This window comes from Hemicordylus capensis, chromosome 3 (genome assembly GCF_027244095.1).
Source record: "Hemicordylus capensis ecotype Gifberg chromosome 3, rHemCap1.1.pri, whole genome shotgun sequence".
Classification (NCBI taxonomy): Eukaryota; Metazoa; Chordata; class Lepidosauria; order Squamata; family Cordylidae; genus Hemicordylus; species Hemicordylus capensis.
The window spans coordinates 118499691-118522441 of record NC_069659.1 but is presented as its reverse complement, the minus strand read 5'-3'; the positions used below and the strand labels follow the sequence as shown (position 1 = coordinate 118522441).

Sequence of the window (22751 nt, the reverse complement as noted above, 5' to 3'; positions counted from 1 at the left end):
TTTTAAAAGACTTCTTCATGAACACAAAAGAGTACAAAAATGCAAGCCTAAAGAGAGAGGCTGAAGAACTAATCCAGAATTGCCTGGGCATGCATCAGGTCAATTTTCAGGATAAATGAGCACCATTTTAAAACAAGCGGATGCTTTGAGTGAACAACACTGCCTAAACTGAACAAAACCAGAGATTCTGACCAACAGACTTGAGACAGAGGCACATTCCAAGTTGCTCTGTTGCTATCTACTGTATTTTAAAATAAGTAGTATTTCCCCCTTTAGCCTGGTTTCACAATGCACCACACTGGCATATTAATTTATTTGCATATTTATCTGTATGGCATTTTATTTATATTCCATGATAAAACTGCAGCTCCCAGTGCTGTGAGTAAATTATGAAAATATAAATCTAACTCTGAGATCGCAAAGCTGATTTTGCAGAATTCTCCTAAGTGGGTCTTGTGTGTCCCTCATGCTTGGTCAGCCCTACCATTTAAATTGTAAAGTCCAATAGATAAGGACATTTACATGCTAAGGACATATTCCCCTTTGTCCTTCCTATATATTTTTTCAGGTGGCTAAGGCTAGCAGGAGAAAATAAATCCTGTATGTGCCAAATTATTGTGCAATTTGAGGCCTGAAGTCTGCACAGAATGATTTTGATGCCTGAAATACAGGATCCCCTCCTGTATTCTACCAGAAGACAACCACAGGGCTCTGTGGTCGCCAGGAGTTGACACTGACTCAATGACACACTTTACTTTAAAATGGGAAGAGGTGGTGTAAGTGACTATAAGATGACATCAATTTAAACTCACAGTAAGGCTGTTAAACTCACAGTAAGCAGCCCTACCTACCTGTGAAGTGCTGGGCCAATCCCGGTTCTGCCCTCCCGGGTAGCCCAGGTTTTTAACCCAACTAATTTCCTGGGCAAAAGGGCAGGAGTGGCCAGGTACAGGGTCCTGTGGATGCTTGGGCTACTTGCAGCCTGAGCAGACATTGAGCACCTGACTCATGAGGGAACCCCCCAATATACCACACTCATTGCGTGGTGCATTGTGGAATATCTGGAAGCCAGGACACATTTTCCCGGCCTCCAGAACGTTATGTGGCTCACAGAAGTGCTGGTCTTGTGGGTGCACAAACAGTGTGGCCCAGGACCACACCAGATCATCTGGGCAGAAGACCAGTGCTATCCTTCCTTCCCCACCCTGCCCGGTGCCCTCAGTGGTCATGTGAACAAGCTCAGCATGTAATATTGGTTTCAGTAAGTTAATTCCACATTTCATTATTAAGAAACATGTCCACTCATTGCATTATTGGATGTAATAATTTGGGAGCCAAATACAGATAGCCTGCAGAGAAATTGTGTGCAACTTGGAGACTTGCTTATATTGCAAATGCAATCAGAGAGGCAAATGTTGGCCTAAGGCTATGCTACTTCTGATTGGATAGCAATCCTTTCTCATAGACATTTATGCTCCTGAGATATAGAATGATGAAACTGTGCTGGCCGGGAATTCAAAATGAACTGTTGCTCAGAAGCGTAAAAACGGAAGTGTATCAGCATAAGCAAACCAAACTAGCTCCTTGTGCCAGATGTAGTCTCTAGGCATTTAAAATACCCATGAACTTTCAGCAGTACTGAAAGTCCCAGGACAATAACAGGTTCCTTCTAGATGTAGGGGTGTGTATCCTATTTGTTTTGAATATTCCCACTGACTGAAACAAACCAACAGAAAGATTTGGGATAAGCGATAATGGAGACTCCCAGTCTCTCAGTTTCCTGGCTCATAGTTGCCAGCCAGGAAGGGAAAGAAAGATTAGCACGTGCCAGGAAGAGGAAAGTCCAGGGGCATTGCTATGTCCCCAAAGGATCAGGGGCCTGGGCCCAGAGCATTTGTAAAAAAAATTAAATCGTTTTTTTCCTGCCAGGGCCCAGGCTCCTGCACTGCTATTGGGGTGGAGGGTGGGCGGCCTTAATTGCGCTTGCCACCACCTCAGGGAACAGCCTTCAGTGCTGTTGCTGCTTCCCACCACCGCGGGCAGAGGGTGGGCTTCAGTGCTCTGGATTGTGGCAGTGGAACTCAACAACTCGCTGCTGTCCAAAATGCAAAAATGCTGCCACTTCCCTGCTCATTTTTCACATGCCTGGAGCCAGCAATGTGCTGATTAGCTCTTCTGCTGCCATCCTTGCAGTGGCAAAGGAGGACACAAGGTGAGAGGCGAGATGGAGGAGATCTGGGACACCCCCCAAAAACATTGGGGACACATGCCCTGGGCCTCACCCACTGGGAGAGTTCCTTTGTTAGTGCACACTCCAAACTGTCCCTCAGTGCCCTGTTTCAAGTGGCCAGAACAATGGACTGACAGGACTTGCTGGCAGTTGTCACAGTAAAAAGAGAGAAGGATTTCCCCCCACTCAGAGTAATTAAGAGATAATTGCCCATTATGGCACAGAATATTTTTGGGTATATCTTAATGTATAAATGGTCCTAGTGCAACTAGTGGCTGAACCAGATGAATTTTTGGTCTCTTCTGATTCTGATCCCATATATTTAAGAAGTGGAGATCACCACAAAGCCATTTTAGTTTACTATATTCCAAGTAAAGGCCATTTTAGATCATGTATACCCCATTTGCTATCAAATTATCTGCTGAAGGAAGACTTGCCCATCCAATGGGGAAAATAACTTTTTCTTCCAGACAGAACAAAATGTCTACATTGCTTTGAAAAAAAATTAAGAATACATGTCTTCTTGCTACAATGTCGTATCTTAAGAAAGATGTTGTGGAACTGGAAAAGGTGCAGAAGAGGGCAACCAAGATGATCAGGGGTCTGGAGCATCTTCCTTATGAGGCAAGGCGACAGCATCTGTGGCGTTTTAGTTTGGAAAAGAGGCGACTACGGGGGACATGGTAGAGATTTATAAAATAAAATTACACATGGTGTAGAGAGAGTGGACAAAGAATTTTTCTCCCTTTCTGACAACACTAGAACCAGGGGTCATCTCATAAAACTGAAGGCTAGGACATTTAGGACCAACAAAAGGAAGCACTTTTTCACACAGAGCATAATTTATCTATGGAACTCTCTGCCAAGGGATGTGGTATGGCCACTAGCTTGGATGGCTTTAAAAGGGGTTTGGACAAGTCTATCAATGGCTACTAGACTAGTGACTATAGGCCACCTCCAGTTTCAGAGACAAGATACCTCTAAATATCAAGTGCAGGGGAGCCACAGCAGGAGAAAGGGCATGCCCTCCCCTCTTGCCTGTGGGCTTCTCAGAGACATCTGGTGGGCCACTCAGAGGCACTCTTACCCCTGGACTTCCAGGCTGAAATCCAGGGCCTCCACACCCCCTGGGGGCCCCCAAATCCTTTTTAGTCTGCCTCGGGTGATGTGGCCGTGTTAAAAATATGGGGGTGGGGGTGCTCCAAAGGCTTTTAGGCCCAGGCTTCAAAATTACCTATAAAATAATGGTACATTGGTCTCCCATTGAACATAATTCACTCAGTGTCTTCCAGGTTAGGTTCACATAAGCTGATTCATTTTTATTTTAATTGCAATCAAAATCAAACAACCTTCTTTTGTGTTTCCTGTCAATCAAATAAATCTTCCCCAGGTTAATTTGAATGTTATTTGTACCGATACGGAAAGGATTTAAGAGCTTAATCATTTGAAGCAGTTTGAAGTTTTGTGTTCCTGGAAGTTTATTTGATTTTCTGTTGAAAACATTTTGTTTTGTAAATGGGTTATCATTGCAATGGGTATTTTATTAGGCTTAAGCATATTTCCAATTAGAACATGTATCCATTGTGCTGTGCATTCAGGCTTGGAAAATGAATTTCAATTGCTGACCTGATAAGTCCTCACTCTGGATAGCTATTAAATTCTCACAAGGTATCATACTGTGAGGGAACAGACAAGCAAGTCATTGCTGTCCTTTAAGTGGCTTGCAATGAAACCCCTTTAATCATTCACAGAAATCCTTTTGTTGTAGAATGCAACACTTATACAGATATATAAACTGCAGATGATAAATTATACAAGCTGATATGGGTTTAAACTGAACCGTTTGGTTAATAGTAGTGCTGGCATTATATACATCCCTAAACAGTCCTTAAAGTAAAGGTAAAGTGTGCCTTGAAGTCAATTTCAACTCCTGGCGCCCACAGAGCCTTATGGTTTTCTTTGGTAGAATGCAGGAGGGGTTTACCATTGCTTCCTCCTGCGCAGTATGAGATGATGCCTTTCTGCATTTTCCTATATCGCTGCTGCCTGATATAGTAGCAGTGGGGATTTGAACTGGCAACCTTCTGCTTGTTAGTCAAGCATTTCCCCGCTACTAAAGTCTCCAACATCCAGACACACACATTAGGAAAACAAGCATCTTTGTTTCCATTGTAATCTCCATTTATTCCTGCTTGCTGGCATAGATGTGAAATGAGGCTGAAGATCTAATCGGAACATAGGAAGCTGCCATATACTGAGTCAGACCATAGGTCCATCTCGCTAAGTATTGTCTACACAGACTGGCAGTGGCTTCTCCAAGGTTGCAGGCAGGAATCTCTCAGCCCTATCTTGGAGATGCCAGGAAGGGAACTTGAAACCTTCTGCTCTTCCCAGAGCAGCTCCATCCCTTAAGGGGGATATCTTACAGTGCTCACACATCAAGTCTCCCATTCATGTGCAACCAGGGCAGACCTTGATTAGCTAAGGGGACAAGTCATGCTTGTTATCACAAGACCAGCTCTCCTCTGACAATAGCATGTCACAGGAAGGAAAGGTTGTTCCTATACAGGAACTCACTCAGGGTAGCAAGTCAGGGAGTTAGAATAGGACCAAACAGGTGGCTTGGTCTGTCTTTTGCCTCTCTTCCCAGTCATTCATTAGAGCTGTCTTCTGCTCACCTTTTCGCTCCATCTGCAGCTCTGTCTCTCTTATATCCCAAGCACTGATTTCAGACTCTGAACCATACTATGATGCTTGCAGTATATGAATGAGGCACAGCTGTTTAGCATCTCACTGACTGTAGCAACACAAAAGATATCACATATTACATTATGGTTTTTCATAGGAAACAGTATACACGATCAGACACAGCAGCTCAGTCAAAGATATTATGCTGCAGTCATACTTTGCTCAACACATTGCCAGGTGTTCTTCAGTGCAAATCTTACCTTAGCCAGGCTCATTTCCTGTATCTTCACTCTCCCTGCAACATGGATATAACAATACTGACCTGCCTTACAAGACTGCCTTACAAGACTGTAAAGATTACTGGCGTTAATCCTAATTTAAGTGAGATAATTTAAGACAATAGCACTATATGAATATTAAATTATTATTATCATTACATTTGAAAATATTTCCATATGAATTAGTGCAGATTATACTTTGTGAATTTTAACATTATAGTGCAGATACCTTTGGATGGGCGGACATGACCCAGCCTTTGTTTCTATGGAATTTTGAGCCTGCTCCCATAAATCAGTGTTTTATTGGAGATGATTAATTGGCAAAATATATATATATTGGCAGTTGTGACAGTCTTGGAGGCCAGAGTCATCCCACTAGTGAGGCCTGATGAGGTGGCTACCTCAGGCAGCGGAATGGCAAAGGCATGGGTGCCTGACCATGGCTGCTCTGCAGCTCGCCTTACTTAATATGACATCACCACTTAAGCTCCTCCTCCTTCTGCCACTAATCTGCTCCTGCTCTGCTCTCCCTGCTTTCTAAAAAGTCATGGAGAGCAGAACAAAATTAGTGGTGGAAGCTTGAGCCTAAGTAGTGAGGGCAGCAGCTGCAACCACCAATGAAAGAAACATTGGGGAAGGATAGACCTTATGGAAAGGAGATCAGAGGTGGGAATGGGAATTAGTGCTAGGCTCTTTGTGCAGTAAGAGGTTTACAGAGAAGTGTGGGCCATGGGCAGAATTGGTGCTCCAGTGGGAGCATTACCATACTACCTCAGGCACTGGTGAAACCTGGGCCAAGTCTATTGAAGGCATGTTAAGGAGAAGGAGTTGCAACATAATTTTTAGTCTAGAAAAAGTTAGTGCTAATAGACATCACTATTATGAGAGAGGGGGAAAGAAAGGTGCAGACAGAAAATAAATACCAGGGACTGAAAATTATCCATTTTAAGCAAGCTTGGGTTTTTTGGTTGTTTTTTTTAAATGCACCACAGTAGCTGTTACAAACACATGTCTTCCATTCTTATTATTTAAATTTAATGTTGTTATTTTCCAAAATGAGTATACTGGAAAATAACAACATTACATCCTTGTTCCTGTAAACTAGTTGAATTCCACCTTATGGCTATTAATTAGCATAGTTCATGTACTTATTGTTATGTAATGATGCAGTTTATAACAGCATACTTTATATGAGCATCTAAGGAGGTGTTTTATTTCCATGCTAATCTTTTCCTTGTATAACTGACTTTACTGTCTGATGCTCAAAGAATGCTAGGAGTGTGAAATGCAACAGTGCCCAATTATTATTACTAAACTAAAACCCATTGAATTTATAATATGTATAAATGGCTGTGTGTATCTCAATCCTGCAATAGGGATGTGCACAAACCAAGGTTCGTGCACTGGTTTGGCACCAAACCAGATTGGGCAAGTCCATGCCGACTATGCAAATGGTGCCTGTGCATGCGAGGATACCATGTGCATGCTGCTTCTCCTCTTTTTTTGTAGTTCTGCAAATTTGGTGTCCATGTTTTTAGTATAACAAAATGGGAAAGTTGATGACCAAAATTTTTTTTTCTTGCAATGCCCCCAGGGTGGCAGGAGGGATAAAAATGGTTCATTAGCAAGTTTCTCCCAAACATAGGGTCATGGAAAACATTCCTGGTCAAGACAAAATGTGTTCTTACTGGCTTGGCTGAGGCTTTGGTCTATGACTGTTAATACTTCCTAATTTCTCCTGTTTTGTTACAACAGAAAGCTAATTAGGCTGATTTTATTATCAACCATATTTTACGGACTATAGAAATATTCCACACCCAGACAACCACATTGTACCTCCTGCTTGAGGTCATTACCTTGTAAGGTCATTACCTTGAGGTCATTACCTTGAGGTCATTACATTGTACCTCCTGCTTGAGGTCATCTGAGGGGGCCCTGCTCCGGGTGCCGACAATGAGGGAGGCCCGGCTGTCGTGCACTTGGGACAGGGCCTTCTCTGTTGCTGCTCCTAGACTCTGGAATGCTCTCCCAGTGGCCATTCGTTCCTCAGACTCCATCACGGCTTTTAGAAAGCTTTTAAAGACTTGGCTTTTTACCCAGGCTTTTACATAATCGTTTTTACTGCTGCTTCTGTGTGTTTTTATCTGTTGTATTGTTTTTTATCCCTGTTTTATATGTTTTTAGCTTGATGTTTTTATTGCTTTTTATTGTATGTTTTAATTTTTGTAAACCGCCTTGGGGTTTTCTTTTAACGAAAGGCGGTATAGAAATGTAAAAATAAATAAAATAAATAAATAAAAATAAATAAATTACCTGAGAATAATATCTTCTGTCTGGCTAAAAAAAGTGTGCTTTGGTAACAAATGAAGCAGTCAGTCAATGAACCATTAATCACTTGTACTCAGATTATCAATATGAAGGAATTGAAATAGAAGTCTTTGCCACCTGTCAGTTTGAGTTTATGACCAGTTTTGTTAGTTATGTGAGCTATTAACATCTTTTTAAAAAAAAAAGTGCAGGAAAAAAGTTCCAGACCCACTTTGAGGGGCTATATGTGAGTACAGCATCTATATAATTAATGCTCCAAGATGAGATGTGTGGGGACGTGGCAGAAAGGAGGCGATTGGTTCACAGAGTGGGAGGAGGCGATTGGATGACAGAGGGGGAGACGCCTGTGACGCCGCACTGCTGCTCAGCAACGGGGCAGCCAAGGCAACAGTTATGGCAGCTTCCAAAGCCGCGGGGGCAGGAGGAGGCAGCCAGCCATGCCCGGGTGGGCGATGGAGAAGAAAAGCACCACGGGTGACAGGCGAGGAGGGGACAGGTGACAGGCAGGAATATAGAGCCCTGGCAGCAGCAGGCGGAAGCAAGCATTGGGGGACTCCTGGCCACGGTGGCTGCAACCGTGGCTAGCAGGCCGGTGGCAGCCTCAGGAGGTTACGGGGGAGTGGTGGCTGCAACAGGCTCAGATTTGGGTGAAGACAAGAGATAAAGACAGAGGAGAGAGAAAGAGAGAGGGACTGAAGACAGAGATAGACACAGAGAGAGAAAGACTGAAGACAGAGAGGGGGGGGCAGGAGGCAGCATTGGGTGGCCAAATGTTGTGTGGGTGCCAGAGGAGATGGCCGGGCAATGGTGACAGGCAGAAGGAGGCGGGTGACAGGTGAGCGGGGGGTGGGGGGAGAAAGCGGCGACATTGACAAAGTGGCGAAGATGCTATGCACCGCATCTGCTAGGAGGGTCTGAGGAGGCAGGAGGTGAACGCCCAGCAGGCAAAGAAGGTGGTGGCTGTGGGCCCTAGCCTGGATGCCAGAAGGATGGGGGAGAAAGGGAGTGAGAAGTGGGCAGTGGGGGGAACAGCAGCAGCAGGCTCTGGCCTGGCTGCCGGGAGGAGGGGGGAGAAAGTGGGGGGGCACCCAGAAAGCTGTGCATGCCAGTGGGGGGGGGGGCAGCTAGGCCCAACTAGAGGCACAGATGCTCTGCGCCCAGGCCCACTAGTTTCTTCTATAATGTCTGAAGAGGGCTATTGTGTGAGCGAGTCCTTATTTAGAAGAATATGGTTGACTAGTTTCTTCTCTCATGTCTCTCTGATGTCCTAAATAAGCTTTTTATTTCACTCACTATAGAATATGTAGCCTGCGAGATTAACTGTCAGATTAGATGGAATTATTTCACACAATTCAGCCTGAACATCCACATCTCCTAATACAGGGACATGTCATAAGGAGCAGGAGCAAATTGGGATATCCCTGTGTTAAGCATGTGCTTTAAGAAAGTATGTTGACAAACTCCACATTATGTTGTATCACATATATCACAGACCCATGCTAAAAATTTAACATATGAAGCTGCTGGCTGCTTGCTGCTAGCTTCACGGGTGACATCCTAACGAAGCACTACTGCAACAGAAGCACCATTTTAGCACCAGTACTTCTGAAGAGTTCCAGATGAACACCGTACTGGTGCTAGTATGGATGTGAAGGAATTTCAACTATAATCCCTTCCCTCAAAAAGCCATCTCTGCCTTTGAAAATATGTACTTGAGAGCTGCATGATCTTCAGGGACATGTTTTTGGGTGGCACACAGCATTTTATCAATATTGCCTCCACTGCTGAGCCAGAAGTGGTGCTGAGTGAGTTGAACTTTTCAGAACACCAGTATTTTCCCCATTGCAGCAGCAGTTCCTTAGGTTGTCATCTCTGACTTTAACTAAAATTTAACGCTTATCACTTGAACACACACCAAAGAAACAGAAATTCTAACGCAAAGTCTGTCTAAACAAACCGTTCCCTAAACTACCCTTTTTCTTGAACTCACCAAGCTCCAGATGAGAATTCAATTCCTGCCCTCCTATCTTTCAAGGATCCACAGAGTTATTTTTCCAGCAGCCATCCTCCATGGCCACATGTCCTTCTCTCCTCCTCCTTTTAATGGTAGTAATTGATTTTTCAGCATTTATATAGTTAAGATATCCATAGATAATAATACTATTTACCATGTATATATGTATTTTCAGCCTTTTATTCTTAACGTGAATATAATATATATTTTGCTTTCCATTGAACAATTTAAATAAATGGTTCAATTATTACAAGGCCAAAACCAAAAGAAAGTAGATCTAGATGGAGTGAAAGCTTGTTCTTTTATGCATAGGTTATACCTGCTGGGTTGTTGGGAAGACCTGGCATCCAATGTGGTTATTTTGTTGGGAATCCTGTTTAAGAGATGGGAAGCCTCACTGTAGCCTATTTTTTATTTATATATTATGCTGCTGCTGTGTCACTTTATTTTATTTATTGTTATTATTTATTTAATTTCATTTCTATACCACCAATCCAAAGAGGTTCAGGGTGGTTCACAATCAGAAATTTTATTATTATTATTAATTGTTGAGTTAATTTATTGTTTTGATTTGATTTACTGTATCCTTTTATTATGTCCATGACATTTATTAAAGTGTGTGTGTGTGTGTGTGTGTGTGTGTGTGTGTGTGTGTGTGTGATCCTATCCTTCTTCCAAAAGTCCAGGGTAGCATACATGGGCTCCCCCACCCAGTCACCCATTTTATCCCTGAAAAAATCCTATTATGTAATTTGGGCTGAGAATTATTGATTGCCCCAGGTCACCCAGTAAGTTTCATGGCAATTTGGAGATTTGAAACAGGTCTCTTTGCTATAAGTACTACACTCTATCCATGACATCACATATGGCTAGAATGCATTTCGGATTAAAATGTCATGAAATATTGTTTAGGTACTAATGGATCATTCTTGTGGTACTCCCATAAGCATTCATGCTTATGGGAGCTGCACCTGCATAATCGACCCTTGAGGAAACTTCTTTAGCTTCTCAAGATGCTCAGACATTGCACTCAAACAGCTAACATGACCATTAGGGAAGGGCAGCTGGAGCTCAGTTCTTTTCCGACCACCATGCTAGAAGCACTGGGGGTACGTAACTCAATTAGTACTGCTGTCCTTGAAGTGGTGGCTACTACCATATATTCTATACTCAGTGGTATCATCACAGCCAACAATCACAGTAACATCAGATGCCTCTTTAATGGGCTGAGGGACTCAGTGTGAAAAATATAGTGTCAGTGGAATGTGATCAGAGAAGGAATGTTGCTGCCACATAAGCTTCATGGAGGTTCTAGCAGTATTTCTAGCAATTATATCTTTTTATCCATATTGGAGGACAAGGTAGTACAAATCGCTACAGACAACACTACAATGATGAGTTATATAAACAGGCAAGGTGGAACTGTGCCATGGTCACTTTGCAGATATGCAATTCTGATATGAAAACTGGCACATACAATAAAAGATTACTCCTGTGGTGATTCAAATTCAAGGAGTGGACAGTGTGCAGGTGGACTAACTCTAAAGACAATTACTTCTCCCTCACAGGGGCGTAGCAAGGTTGGAGTGGGCCCAGAGACAAGATTTTAAAATGGGCCCCCCCACAAAGTCCAGGGCCTCCGCACACCCCAGGCCCCCAAGGATTTAAGTCTGATATTCCAAAATAAGTATGCTACCTGCAAATACATTTCACTGAATACACACACACACACGTCACAATATATAGTGATATACATTGAGTACTATACATTTGTATTACTTTTAATGCCTAGAACACACTAGAAAGATGAATTATTAAAATGGGCCCCTCGCTGCAGATTAGCAAAGGAGACTTTCAACCATGCAGGGTGAACCTATGTTTGTTTTCTCAGAATTCTGAACAAATTCAGTCAAGTTTGATTGCAGGAGGTTTTTCACAGGAGGCTTTTAAAGCCCTTTAAGACACATCTCCTCTGGAATGGAGGTGCTGCATTCACATGTTGGCCAGATTTACCCTGAAGTCCCTGCAAGTTATTGGGGAGCAGTTCACACACAAGAAAAATAAAATAAAAGCACCACACATGCTTCACAGTTCTCACTCAGACCTTCTGGGTTGCAAAACAACTTGAACATAAGTGCATTTATAAATGAATGAATGAATAAATAAAATTAATAAAATACTGTTCCAGAAGTTTTTGCAATTTTCTGCCATGAAACAAGCCACTTATAGGACTTTTTAGATAGTTTTTTTTAAGTCAGCAAATTTCCCAAGCTATTTCAAAATAAATATTCAGAGACTTCTCGGTCCCTCCCCCCCCCCGCCCCCCATATCCAAGCCCTATGGCAAGCAGATCCCTATATATGGGGGGGGGGGCGGGAAAGGTAACCACAAAAAGGAGTTCACACTCTACCTGGCAAATGCTGGTCTGGGTTGAGCAGGGCAGCAAGGGGTCTTCTGCTGCAGAGAACGCTCTGGCTGCCTCCTCCTTCCTGGCTGGCTTGGGCCCTACTCGAGTTCAGGCTTCACTGCGGCCTACACGGAGGCCTCCGTGGAAGCCCCGCCCACCCGCCGAGCAGCTGAGAGGCGGGAGAAAAGGAGCTCTTTGCAGCTTGCCTGCTGCTTCGATTGCGGGCCAGCAGAACAAGCAGGAGAGACGGCGAAGAGGGCAAGTGGCTGAGAGGCTATGGGGCTGGGCAGGGGGCAATGGGGAGTCACATGAGGTGCCTCTGGGGTGCCCCTCCAGGCAGTGGGGCCCCCAGACAACTGTCTCCCCTTGCCCTATCATTGTTACGCGCCTGCTCCCTCAGACTCACTAATGGAACATCTTGTGGGTCTATTCAAGGCCAATATCAGGGGTCAGCAAGACGTGCAAAGACTTTTGTTCAATGAAAGGGAGAGGTAATCATACTCTGGGAGATGTCTCTTCTGCTTGTTTCCTTTCCACTAATTCCAAAGGCTGAAAAGGATAATGTCTCAGGAAACAAATTACATTATTCTTGCACCTTTGGGGCCAAGACAATGTTGGTTCCCTCTACTATGACAACTTTGGAGGGTTGTACAGGAAGCTTCATGGGTCCCAGACCTTTTTTCATAGAATCAGAGCAGACTGCTCCACCACAGCATCGACAGAATGAACATGATGGCTTGGAGAATTCTGAACTGAATCAACACAAGTTATTGTCTAATATTCTTCTGAATGATAGAAAACAATTTACCAGGTAATCGTACACATTGAAGAGGAAAAGGACATTGAAGAAGAGATCATTATCTGTGCTAAAAGAATAATTTTAACTCTGATAATGGATCTAGAAGGAATATCTTGTTATATTTGTCCTCTTTGAAGGCCTTGGAACTTTCTGATATCTCTTTGAAGGTTCATCTAGCAGCGATTTCAGCATAGTCCAAACTATACGGTAGATGCTGCCATGGTGTTCTTTTTGGAACTGGGACTCTAGCAGCATCAGCTCTCAGCAGCAATATCTCCTAATGACCACTAGGGGCTTTAGGAACATAGATAGAGAATGCAGGACTCTATTAGTTAGTCTCTCAATAGTCTCCTAGAGATAGTTGTTGGTTAGTCTCCCTCTCTCTTCAGCTAGAATAGGCTGCAGGCTTTCCTATTTTGTTTGTTACTTCTAAATAAATCCTTGTTTATTCAAACTGAAGCAACTGACTCGAGACCTCCTGCTTGGCTGAGTTCTCACAATACTGGTTTTACTCTGCTAATAGGAGTTGAACTGCCATCATCCCCTACAAAGGGTGATAGGCCCAGAGACCAGAGACTAAAAGAGAACAGCCTAGAGAGTTACTTAGAAAGCAATTCAAAGACAAAAGCTTTGAAATGAAGACAGCACAAGGATTCCAGATGATCAAAAAGCTGAAAGGTCTGGAGTACATGCTCTGGTCTTTCAAGATGGAGATGCTCCTCAAGAGTCATTGTCTTGGCAGTGTGCACCCAGTGTCCTGCAGATGCAAGAAAGGAGCAGAAGGAATGGAATTAAGTGGATGAAACAGCATCAAGAATGATTTGGTTGGTGGTGAGTGACCCAATCTTAGTGCATCTAAGAGACAAAGAATATGCAAAAGATACATGGGAAACTCTGGAGGGATTATATAAAAAGAAGTCTGTAGTTTCCAAGGTAAATCTAGTAAGGAAACTAAGCAATAAAAGACTTAGAGAAGGAGAAAGTCTGTACAAGCACATAAATAAATTTGTTAGAAATATCTCAGCAACTGCAAGTTCAAGATATAATCATGTCAGATGCAGTTTTGATAGGATTGCTGTTGAATAGTTTGCCACATTACTTTGATAGTGTGACTAGTGCCTTGGAAGTCAAGGAGGATGCAGACTTACAATTTGTAATTAACCATCTAGAGGACTTTGATTTGCGCAGAAGGGATGATAGGCGTAGGTAAAGAAAATGCATTTAAAACCTTGCAAAGAAATAAAAAAATATTTATTTGTAGAAGCCCCAAACATTTGCAGAATAAGTGTCCCAAGAATAAATAGTTCACAGACAAAAGGCAAGCTATACCAAATTGCAAAGAGAGTGGGTCATCTGGGAACACAGAGTACAAAACGTACAAGCAACCAGGAACTAAAGCCAATAAGCAAACGATCTACTTTGCAAGGACAGATCAAGTTTTGGAAGCTGTCTGAGAAATGAAGCAGTGGCATTTGTATTGATTTGGGAGCTACAAGCACCATTCAAGAAAGGGAGAAATTTATAGATCTTGATACAAATTGTTGAATCCCTATATACTTGGCAGAGGAAAAACTGATGTATGTAGAAGGGAAAGGATCTGCACAGTTGCTCTGCAAATTGGAGAAAGGAGAAATCATTGGATTAACAACTGAAGAAGCTTTGTATGTAACTACCCTAGAAACCAATCTGAAGTATGTAAAATATGCTACGGAAAGGGGCCACGAAGTAAAGTTTAAAGGAAAACACTGTTTCATTACTCAGAAACAGGAATTGCTTGTGAAAGCAATGTTACAAGAGAATGGATTGTTTGAAGTAGAATGTGTGACTGAAAATGCCAAAACTGTGAAAGAATGTGCACACAAAGGATGTCTGAATCTATGGCAAAGATGGTTAGGCCATAGATATGCCAAAATATGTCAGGCTGAAAAGTTAGATTTGGTTTTAAAAAGTCTAAAGACAGCCCTGTGCAGCACTGAGTCAAAGTGTGTATACTGTGTAAGAGCAAAGGTAACACGACCTTTTCCTCCACACAAAGAAAGAAAGATCCTTTGGATCTGATTCTTAGAGATGTTTGTGGACCTATGGAAATTAATACATCAGGAGGAAATAAATATCTTCTGACTTCTATTGATGACTGTTCTAGATATACATATACATATTTGTTAAGTGAAAAGGGATAAATACAGGCAAACCCTGTTATCCGTGGGGTTCCGTTCCATGGTGGGGAACGTGCACAGGTGTGGATAGTGAAACGGCGGATAATGGGGAATTAGGGCAATGGGAATTGGAGTGTTTGGTTCCTAAGACAGTGGGGCAAAAGGGCAAAAATGGCACAAAGGGGCTGGTATAACTGGTGCAGAGGGGATAGTGAAAATGGGATAAAAAACAGCCTGGAAATGGCGAGGGGAGTGCCCTACCATGCTCTTGCCAGCTGTCCAGCAATGCCCCCAAAGTGCTGCATTTTTTTGTTTTTATTTTTGCAAGAAAGTCACATTTGTTTTCTTTTTTTAAAAAAACAAGAATAAGCCAGAAAATGGCAGGTGTAAATGACCTCAGAGGTTATTTCTGTCCAGCCTGACCCCACGGATAAGTGAAAAGTAAGCCTTTTTTGATTAGATTTTTTTGACATATAACAAAGTCAGGTGCCAGTTACCCGACCGCAGATACATGAAACCGCGGATGTCAGGTCGATGGATAACAGGGTTTTCCTGTACTAGAAAGACTTAAAGAATATGTTGCAAGAGTGAGCAACAAGTTTGGGAGAAAGCCTCAGATCCTATGCACTGGAAATGATGGTGAGTATACTGGGAAAGATGTCATAAGATTCCTAAAGGAAGAAGGTATTGATCACCAGAAGATTGTACCATATACTCTGGAGCAAAACAGAGTGGCAGAAACCAATGTAGCATACTTCACCAACCACTAGTGAACTGCCAAACTTTGAGTCCAGTTCTCAGTTATAGAAAGAATTAAGATGTGACCAAAAGGAAGGAACAGCTGTAAGTTTTACAGCTGGCAGCAGTTCAGAAGCAGAAGATGATGTTGATGATGAACAAAGGGTGAAGTGTTCAACAAGACAAAATAAAGGAGTTCTGCCTAATAAATTTTCCTACATTGCAAAGGGAGAAAGGTTTCAAGAACCAAGCACGTGGAAAGAAACTGATAACTTACCTGCAACTGAAGCACAAAACTAGAAGGAAGCTGAGAAAGAATAAATTGAGTCATTGCACAGAAATAACACATAGATACTCACAGAGCTACCTGAGAGAAGAAGGAATGTTGGGCGCAAATGGGTTTTTTAAAATTAAGCATAATGCAGAAGGAGATGTCCAATGTTACAATGCAAGACTAGTACAACCTTACAAAGCTAGACCATACTCGCAAATATATGGTAAGGATTAATACAAGACACTTGCTCCCATTGTAAAACACACTTCAGTAAGGGTGCTCTTAAGCATTGTGGCAGCAAGTAAAATGCAAGTGGATCACATAGACATGAAAACTGTATTTCTTCATGGATACATCAAAAAATATATTTATATAGAGCAGCCACCAGGATTTGAAGAACCTGTTAAAGAAAAACTTGTGTATAAGCTGCAGAAAATTATCTATGGACTAAAGCAGGCTGCAAGAGCATGGATTATCAGATTAAATCAGTTGCTAGTCAATGAGGGATTTACCCAAGGAAAGGCTGGCCCTTGCATGTACTCAAGGCTCAAAGACAACAGATGGAAGTTTTTCACACCCAGCTTTTAGCTTGCATCTCCTCCAGAATGGAGATGTGCATTCACATATGAGTCAAATTCACCCCAAAGTCCCTCGGAGCTATCAGGGAACACTTCACACACCATTCAAGTTTTTTCATCACACTTTAGAGTGTAGCTTGATTTATATCCAGAGTTTAAAAAAACACTTTTTGCTTCAGCTTTTTGGGGCAACTTCGAACTTTAGTAAAGCCTCACAGAAAACATGCAGTAAAGCTTGCTGTCTAGGAAAGCTCATGGACACATATACATTGATGATCTGATAATTTGTTATGAAAATAGAGAGGACAGCCTTGAAATCATAAAGCATCCAAATAATGACACAGAAGTAAAAAAAACTTGGGGCTATTTCACACTATCTTGGGATACACAGAGAGAGAAGAGGATGAAAGCTATTTTATTATTATTATTATTATTATTATTATTATTTCAATTTCTATACCACCCTTCCAAAAATGGCTTAGGGCGGTTTACACAGAGAATAAATAAGATGGCTCCCTGTCCCCAAAGGGCTCACATTCTAAAACAAAACATAAGATAGACACCAGCAATGGTCACTGGAAGTACTGTGCTGGGGGTGGAAAGGGCCAGTTACTCTCCCCTTGCTAAATAAAGAGAATCACGATGGTAAAAGGTGCCTCTTTGCCCAGTTAGCAAGGGTATTTGCTAAACAAAAAACAAATGATTTACTAGAGTATTTGGGGCTTACAGAGGCTAAAGAAATAAACATACCTATGGAAACAGGTTACCTAAAACAGGAGGAGAGTGAACTTCTGCCAGACAACAGTGAGTACAGGACAGTGACTGTAAAACTTTTATATGTAGCTATGATAACAAGACCAGATATAGCTGCATCCGTGGAAATCTTGAGTAGGAAAGTAAGTGCACCGAGAAAAGGTCAGTGGACAGTGGTAAATAGATTAGGCAGGTACCTAAAAAGGATAATCCATCTAAAATTAAAGTTGCCTGCTAGTAGTGGACCCAAATTAGTAGGCTATATGGATGAAGATTGGGCTAAGGACCAAACAGACCATAAGTCAACCGATGATTATGTATTATTTTATGGTGGTGGAGCAGTCAGTTGGCATAGCTGTAATCAATCAATAGTTACCCTTTCATCTACTGAAGCAGAATATGTATCTGCCATTCAGGCATGTCAAGAGGTGGTGTGTGTCATGCCCTCGAGCTCCGACAGCGAGGAGAAAGGGGAAGCTGTCGGCTTTCCAGCCAAGTCAGGAATGTCTGAAGGGCAGAGCCCGGCTGTCAGCTTTCCTAAGACAGCTGCAGTAAATCCAGCTGATGATTTAGAACAGGCTCAGCAGCCTGAGTCAACAGAAAGCATGAGGAACCAATCAGAGCGTGAACTAGACATTGGAACACCGCTGACACCGCAACAATGCAGGTGTTCTAAACGCAGGACACAATTAGAAGCAGTTAGGAGGAGCAAACAGTTATTGTTGAAGGCTGACAAGCTGTAAATTCCTACCAGCTGGAAGCTCTCGGCTTGCTCCATAAATTACAGCTCCAAACTCCGACTCATTGCTGAGATTCAACATTCGTCATTCAGCCGACAGCGTGCAGCCGAGCCGTGAACTTCCCTGGCCTTGGGCCAGACCTTGACAGTGTGTGGCTGCACAAGCTAATATTGGATTTCAACATAGATGAACCAAAACCCACTGAGATGTCTGAGGATAATCAAAGCTGCATTCAGATTCCACAAATGGAAGACTAGATTTAAAACAAAACACACTGAAACAAAATATCATTATGTGTGGGGTGCACAAGAAAAAGGACTTGTAAAATTGAAGTATTTTCCAAACAAACAAATGAGAGCAGATGTGCTAACTAAGCCATTGCCCAGGGATCATTTTAAAACCTTGAGGGAGAAGTTGGGACTTCTAGACAGCAGCACGAGCCAATAAGGAGGAATGTTGGTGCTGGGACTCTAGCAACATCAGCTCTCAGCAGCAATATCTCCTAATTACCACTAGGAGCTTTAGGAGCTTAGATAGAGAGTGAAGGTCTCTTCTCATCTTTGTTCTCCCAGATTTAGTCTCTCAGTAGTCTCTCCCAGAGATAGTTGCTGGCTAGTCTCTCTCTCCCTATTGTTCATTTCTTCTAAATAAATCCTTGTTTCTTCAGACTCAAGCAACTGTCTCCAGACCTGCTTGGCTGAGTTCTCACTATGGTGGTTTTTTCTCTTAGGAGTTGAACAGCCATCCTGTCCTACAGTTTTCTCACCCTTTTGTTAAAAAGTTTATGAGGGGGTGCTAGTAATCTGTCTCTGACCATAAAGGAACTGATTTCACTTTGGTAACTCTCCCTAGTTTTGTCAATGCTCAGGACAAAACTATTTGGAACTATTTTTATTTAACATTTTTAACTATGGCTACATTCTATTCTCAAGTATCTTTCTTTAAGGACTTTCTTTGAAGACATTTTGGTAGCCATTGCATCGACCAGATTTGATTCACTATTCCTGAGATTCCATAAGGACAAAGTGGTTTTAAGACCAGACATCTCCTTCAGACCTAAGATGGCATCTTTTCACATAAAATAAGACATTGTTCTGCCTACCTTTTTTGCATATCTGCAGTTGGGCTTTTTATTTCAGAATTGACAAGGCATTTTTCATTTCCTGCCTAGGAAGAACCAAAGGCAAAAAGATTTCAAAGCAGCAACTTTCACACTGGTTTATAGATGTGATACACATATCTTACAAATCAACATATTAGATTGAAAATAAAGGCTCATTCCACCAGAACATTGGCATTCTCCACAAGCACTGTGCTCTCATAAATGACAGCAGCTTAGTCATTTGGACAAGGGATACTGAATGTAATAGGTAAATGGACTATTCTTCCATTAGTGTAAATGCATGGAGGATCACAAGAAAGATAAACAGCTTGGTTTCCCATGAGCAATTATCTTTAAGTAGTCCTCATGCATTCACATGACCCACCCACCTACCCCAGTGCAGTTGACACTTACCTTCATTCTCACTTGCATTCACAGGTTCTTAGTTCTTGGGTGGTCATTTTGCCAGCTACTGATACTGATTATCCAGATAATGAAGATCTGATGCTTCAACCATCTTTCCCTAATGGCTGCACTGGCCATTTGAGGGCAACATCAGAGCGTGATGGCTAAAGAAGTTTCCCAAAGAGTTGACTGCACAGGCACAACTCCCATTAGTGTAAATGAATGAGGAACACTCAAAGATCATTGACTACACATAAGCAATCTGTTTTTCACATCGTTACAAAATCACATTTTATCTTTTCAAGTGTCAAAATGAAGTGATTAAAATTGAATGTTGATGAAAGTTGATGAAAGGCATTAATATTGGTTGGGCTTTCAAAGTAGTCCTTGTTATGCTTGCAAACTCTTGTGTCCTCTTATTCCCTCTTATCTTGCTGTACAAAGCAAGAACTTTTCCTTATACTTCCGCATGATTTATTAATTACTTAGAGTTGAGATGGCGATGTGGCAGATATTCCATATTCACTAAGGTGTTTTTTTTTTTTTAACTGAGTATATAAATTTAGGCTTGTGTATATCTTACTACGAGGGAATCTTTGAATCAGTGTTAGGAAAAAATTTGCAGAAAAGTTGTTCATTTCCAGAAACAGAAACTAAAGGCTGGCATGGAGACAATGTAACTGTAGAGACATATAGTTAAAAAACAAACAAACAAACAACAACCAGGTAATCTATAAGTAGTAACTCTGAGAAATTAGAAAATGTTACTTAAGCTGTGGAAACATATGTGCAAGCATGTGTGTATCTATATTGTATCACTAATCAGGGGTGGGGAACCTTGGCACTCCAGCTGTTGTTGAACTACAACTCCCATCATCCCCAGCCACAATAATTGTGGCTGGGGATGATGGGAGTTGTAGTGCAACAACAGCTGGAGTGCCAAGGTTCCCCACCCCTGCACTATATAGTTCAGGGGCTTCCCATTCTGTCCTGTTGTTTTGAGAGCTCACTGACTAACTGGTCACTGATTAGGAGGCATTCATGCAAACACATATTTGGCAGTATGAATTTAAATAGCACTACAAGGAATGCCTAGTGACACCCAGAGCATTTGCCCTTGCTTCAGTCTGGAAAACTGAATGAATGTCAGACCCTTACTACATCTGATGAGCTGGTCGTATATTCCACACCTCTTAGAGTAAACCGATTTGCTTTTATTTCCATAATTCTACTAATAGCATATGCTGTAGCCGTAAGGTATTTATGTCAGACAGAAGCAAATGATTATTGATCAGAAGAACTGTAAAAGAGGTTGAGAGGTGAGTGTCAGTTGTGATCTATTTCATCCTCCCTTCCTCTTCCTAGTCTCCTAAATCGGCATTTATCAGTGCTGCAAAAAAGGCCAGATTGAAGTCCAATCCTGTTAAAGTGCGATTCTCAGAAGAGGTTATTATTAATGGACAGGTTTCGGTAAGTGCAAGTGTATGTGTGTGTGTGTTGCATTTCCCCACCCCCACCCCAGGGGAACAAAAGGAATTCATTCAAGTAGACCTGTAAAGCTTTCAAAAAAGATCAGATACCACCCCTATTCAAGTATTGCATTGTGCTTGCATATAACTGTCTGTCCCCATGTATATTTTTGTGAATTAACATACATGTTAATTCATTTTGTGTACATGAATTTAAAAGTGAACCTGGGTATAGGCCCCCTATAATGCAAGGAACAGATAGGAAGTGTATTACTGTATGCGCATTGAACATGAACAGCATAATTATGTGTTGAACATAAATATGTTAATAGGGCTACTGTCACTCAGATACGTACAGGCAACTTATTCATCATGGAAATGATTGCCAAACTATGCAGCCATGGAAGACGCATCTCTTTTCTTTTTCTTCTTTGTATTTTCTTTTCTTTGTTTCTTCCAGCTGAAATTTCCAGTATTCTAAGAACGGAGCAGTAAATTACTAAATAAAATAATAATAATAATTAATTAATAATAAAAACTAAATAATATTCTAAACCATCTGTAACATCCCAGGTTTTATGGAAGGTTGCTTGTTTGAAAGTACCCAGTATTAAAATAATACTATACTGAGAAAAACTTACATGTCAGAGCATGAACCTTTCCTATGATATGTAGTAGTTCATATATAGTTGATTTTGAAAGCTTTCTCTCTGATATATTTACTTTTCTTATGGACCTTGATCAAACAAGAGTCCTTTTAAACAAGCAACCCTACATGTAAAATCTGCAATAGTACTGTTGCGTTTAAAGACTGTACCATGTTATCAACTGAATGGTTGGATGAACCCTAGCAAAAGTCTGTTCAAAAGAGCATCAGGGGGCTGGAGAAATGCTGCATGCTGTACACAGATCCCAAGTTGCCCTCCTCTGAGTACAAAGATATTGTAGAAAATAGAACAGTAAAGTTTTTGTTCCCTGATATAATTTAATAATTTAAAGAGATCCGTTATAAAACCAAGGGCACAATGAAATATTTGGTTCTTGGTAAAGTAAACAATGTCTCAGTATGAATATTTCATAGGACTCACCTCCTAATATAGGAGCAATACATGTTTTGCTTTAAAAGAGTTCAGTGTTGCTTTCATTTTTGATCTAGTTTCTTTGGATTTCAGCTGCAAAAATCTGCACTTGCTCATTTATTTAAGAATAGACAAACAAACACCAATTAGCCAGTTGTATATTATTTATTTATTTATTTATTTATTTTCCCTTTCTTGTCCTCTCTATAAGCTAATCCCTGTAAGTTCGTCCTCAGTTGTTGATTTGTATTTATAATTTTCTAAAAGAACTAGAACATAATAATTGCCATGCTGGATCATGCCACTGCGGCATTTAGCTCAGCATTTTGTCCAATGACTGTAGCAAGTCAGGGATTCTTACAAAAAAGGCATGGGGGGGAAATACAAGTTGCAAATGGATTCCCCCTCCCCTTTGATCATTTTTTATTGCATGAGAAAATAGTTTCTGGTAATAAAAAAAAATGTTTCCTACAGTGCCACATTGCACAGAAGATATTATTAATCAAGGAAATCCAGCAGCTAATAAAAACATGCTTGCATCTTGAATCTGAGGCTAGTTCTGATGGTAGTTCTTTGTAGCCCAACAAGTTATCAGTATTAGGATTCTAGCCACAAAGACTGAAGGATGGTTCAAATGTCATTTTTCTACCTGGAGGCCACAGGAAAAGAACACACTACTGGAATAAAAAGATAATATTTCATACAGATTTGTG

General features: G+C 41.4%; 1 protein-coding gene and 1 long non-coding RNA gene across 10 annotated transcripts in view; one reads left to right on the top strand and one right to left on the bottom strand.

Annotated features, from left to right (window-relative positions):
• FRMPD4 (FERM and PDZ domain containing 4) overlaps positions 1-22751 on the top strand; it is a 564699-nt gene that overhangs the window by 503399 nt on the left and 38549 nt on the right. For 8 of the 9 annotated variants that reach the window (XM_053312354.1, XM_053312353.1, XM_053312355.1 and 5 more), the window contains exon 6: positions 20856-20960. In XM_053312354.1, the coding sequence (XP_053168329.1) occupies positions 20856-20960 (105 nt within the window). Of the gene's footprint in view, positions 1-19334; positions 19354-20855; positions 20961-22751 lie in introns of those variants that run through there. The other variant, XM_053312361.1, reaches the window with a different exon arrangement.
• Positions 18683-22751, bottom strand: part of LOC128352116 (uncharacterized) — a 66926-nt gene continuing 62857 nt past the window's right edge. Inside the window, exons 2-3 of the long non-coding RNA XR_008320211.1 lie at positions 21316-21436; positions 18683-19150 (exon numbers count right to left, since the gene is read on the bottom strand). This is a non-coding gene — a long non-coding RNA (uncharacterized LOC128352116). The remainder of the gene's footprint in view (positions 19151-21315; positions 21437-22751) is intronic.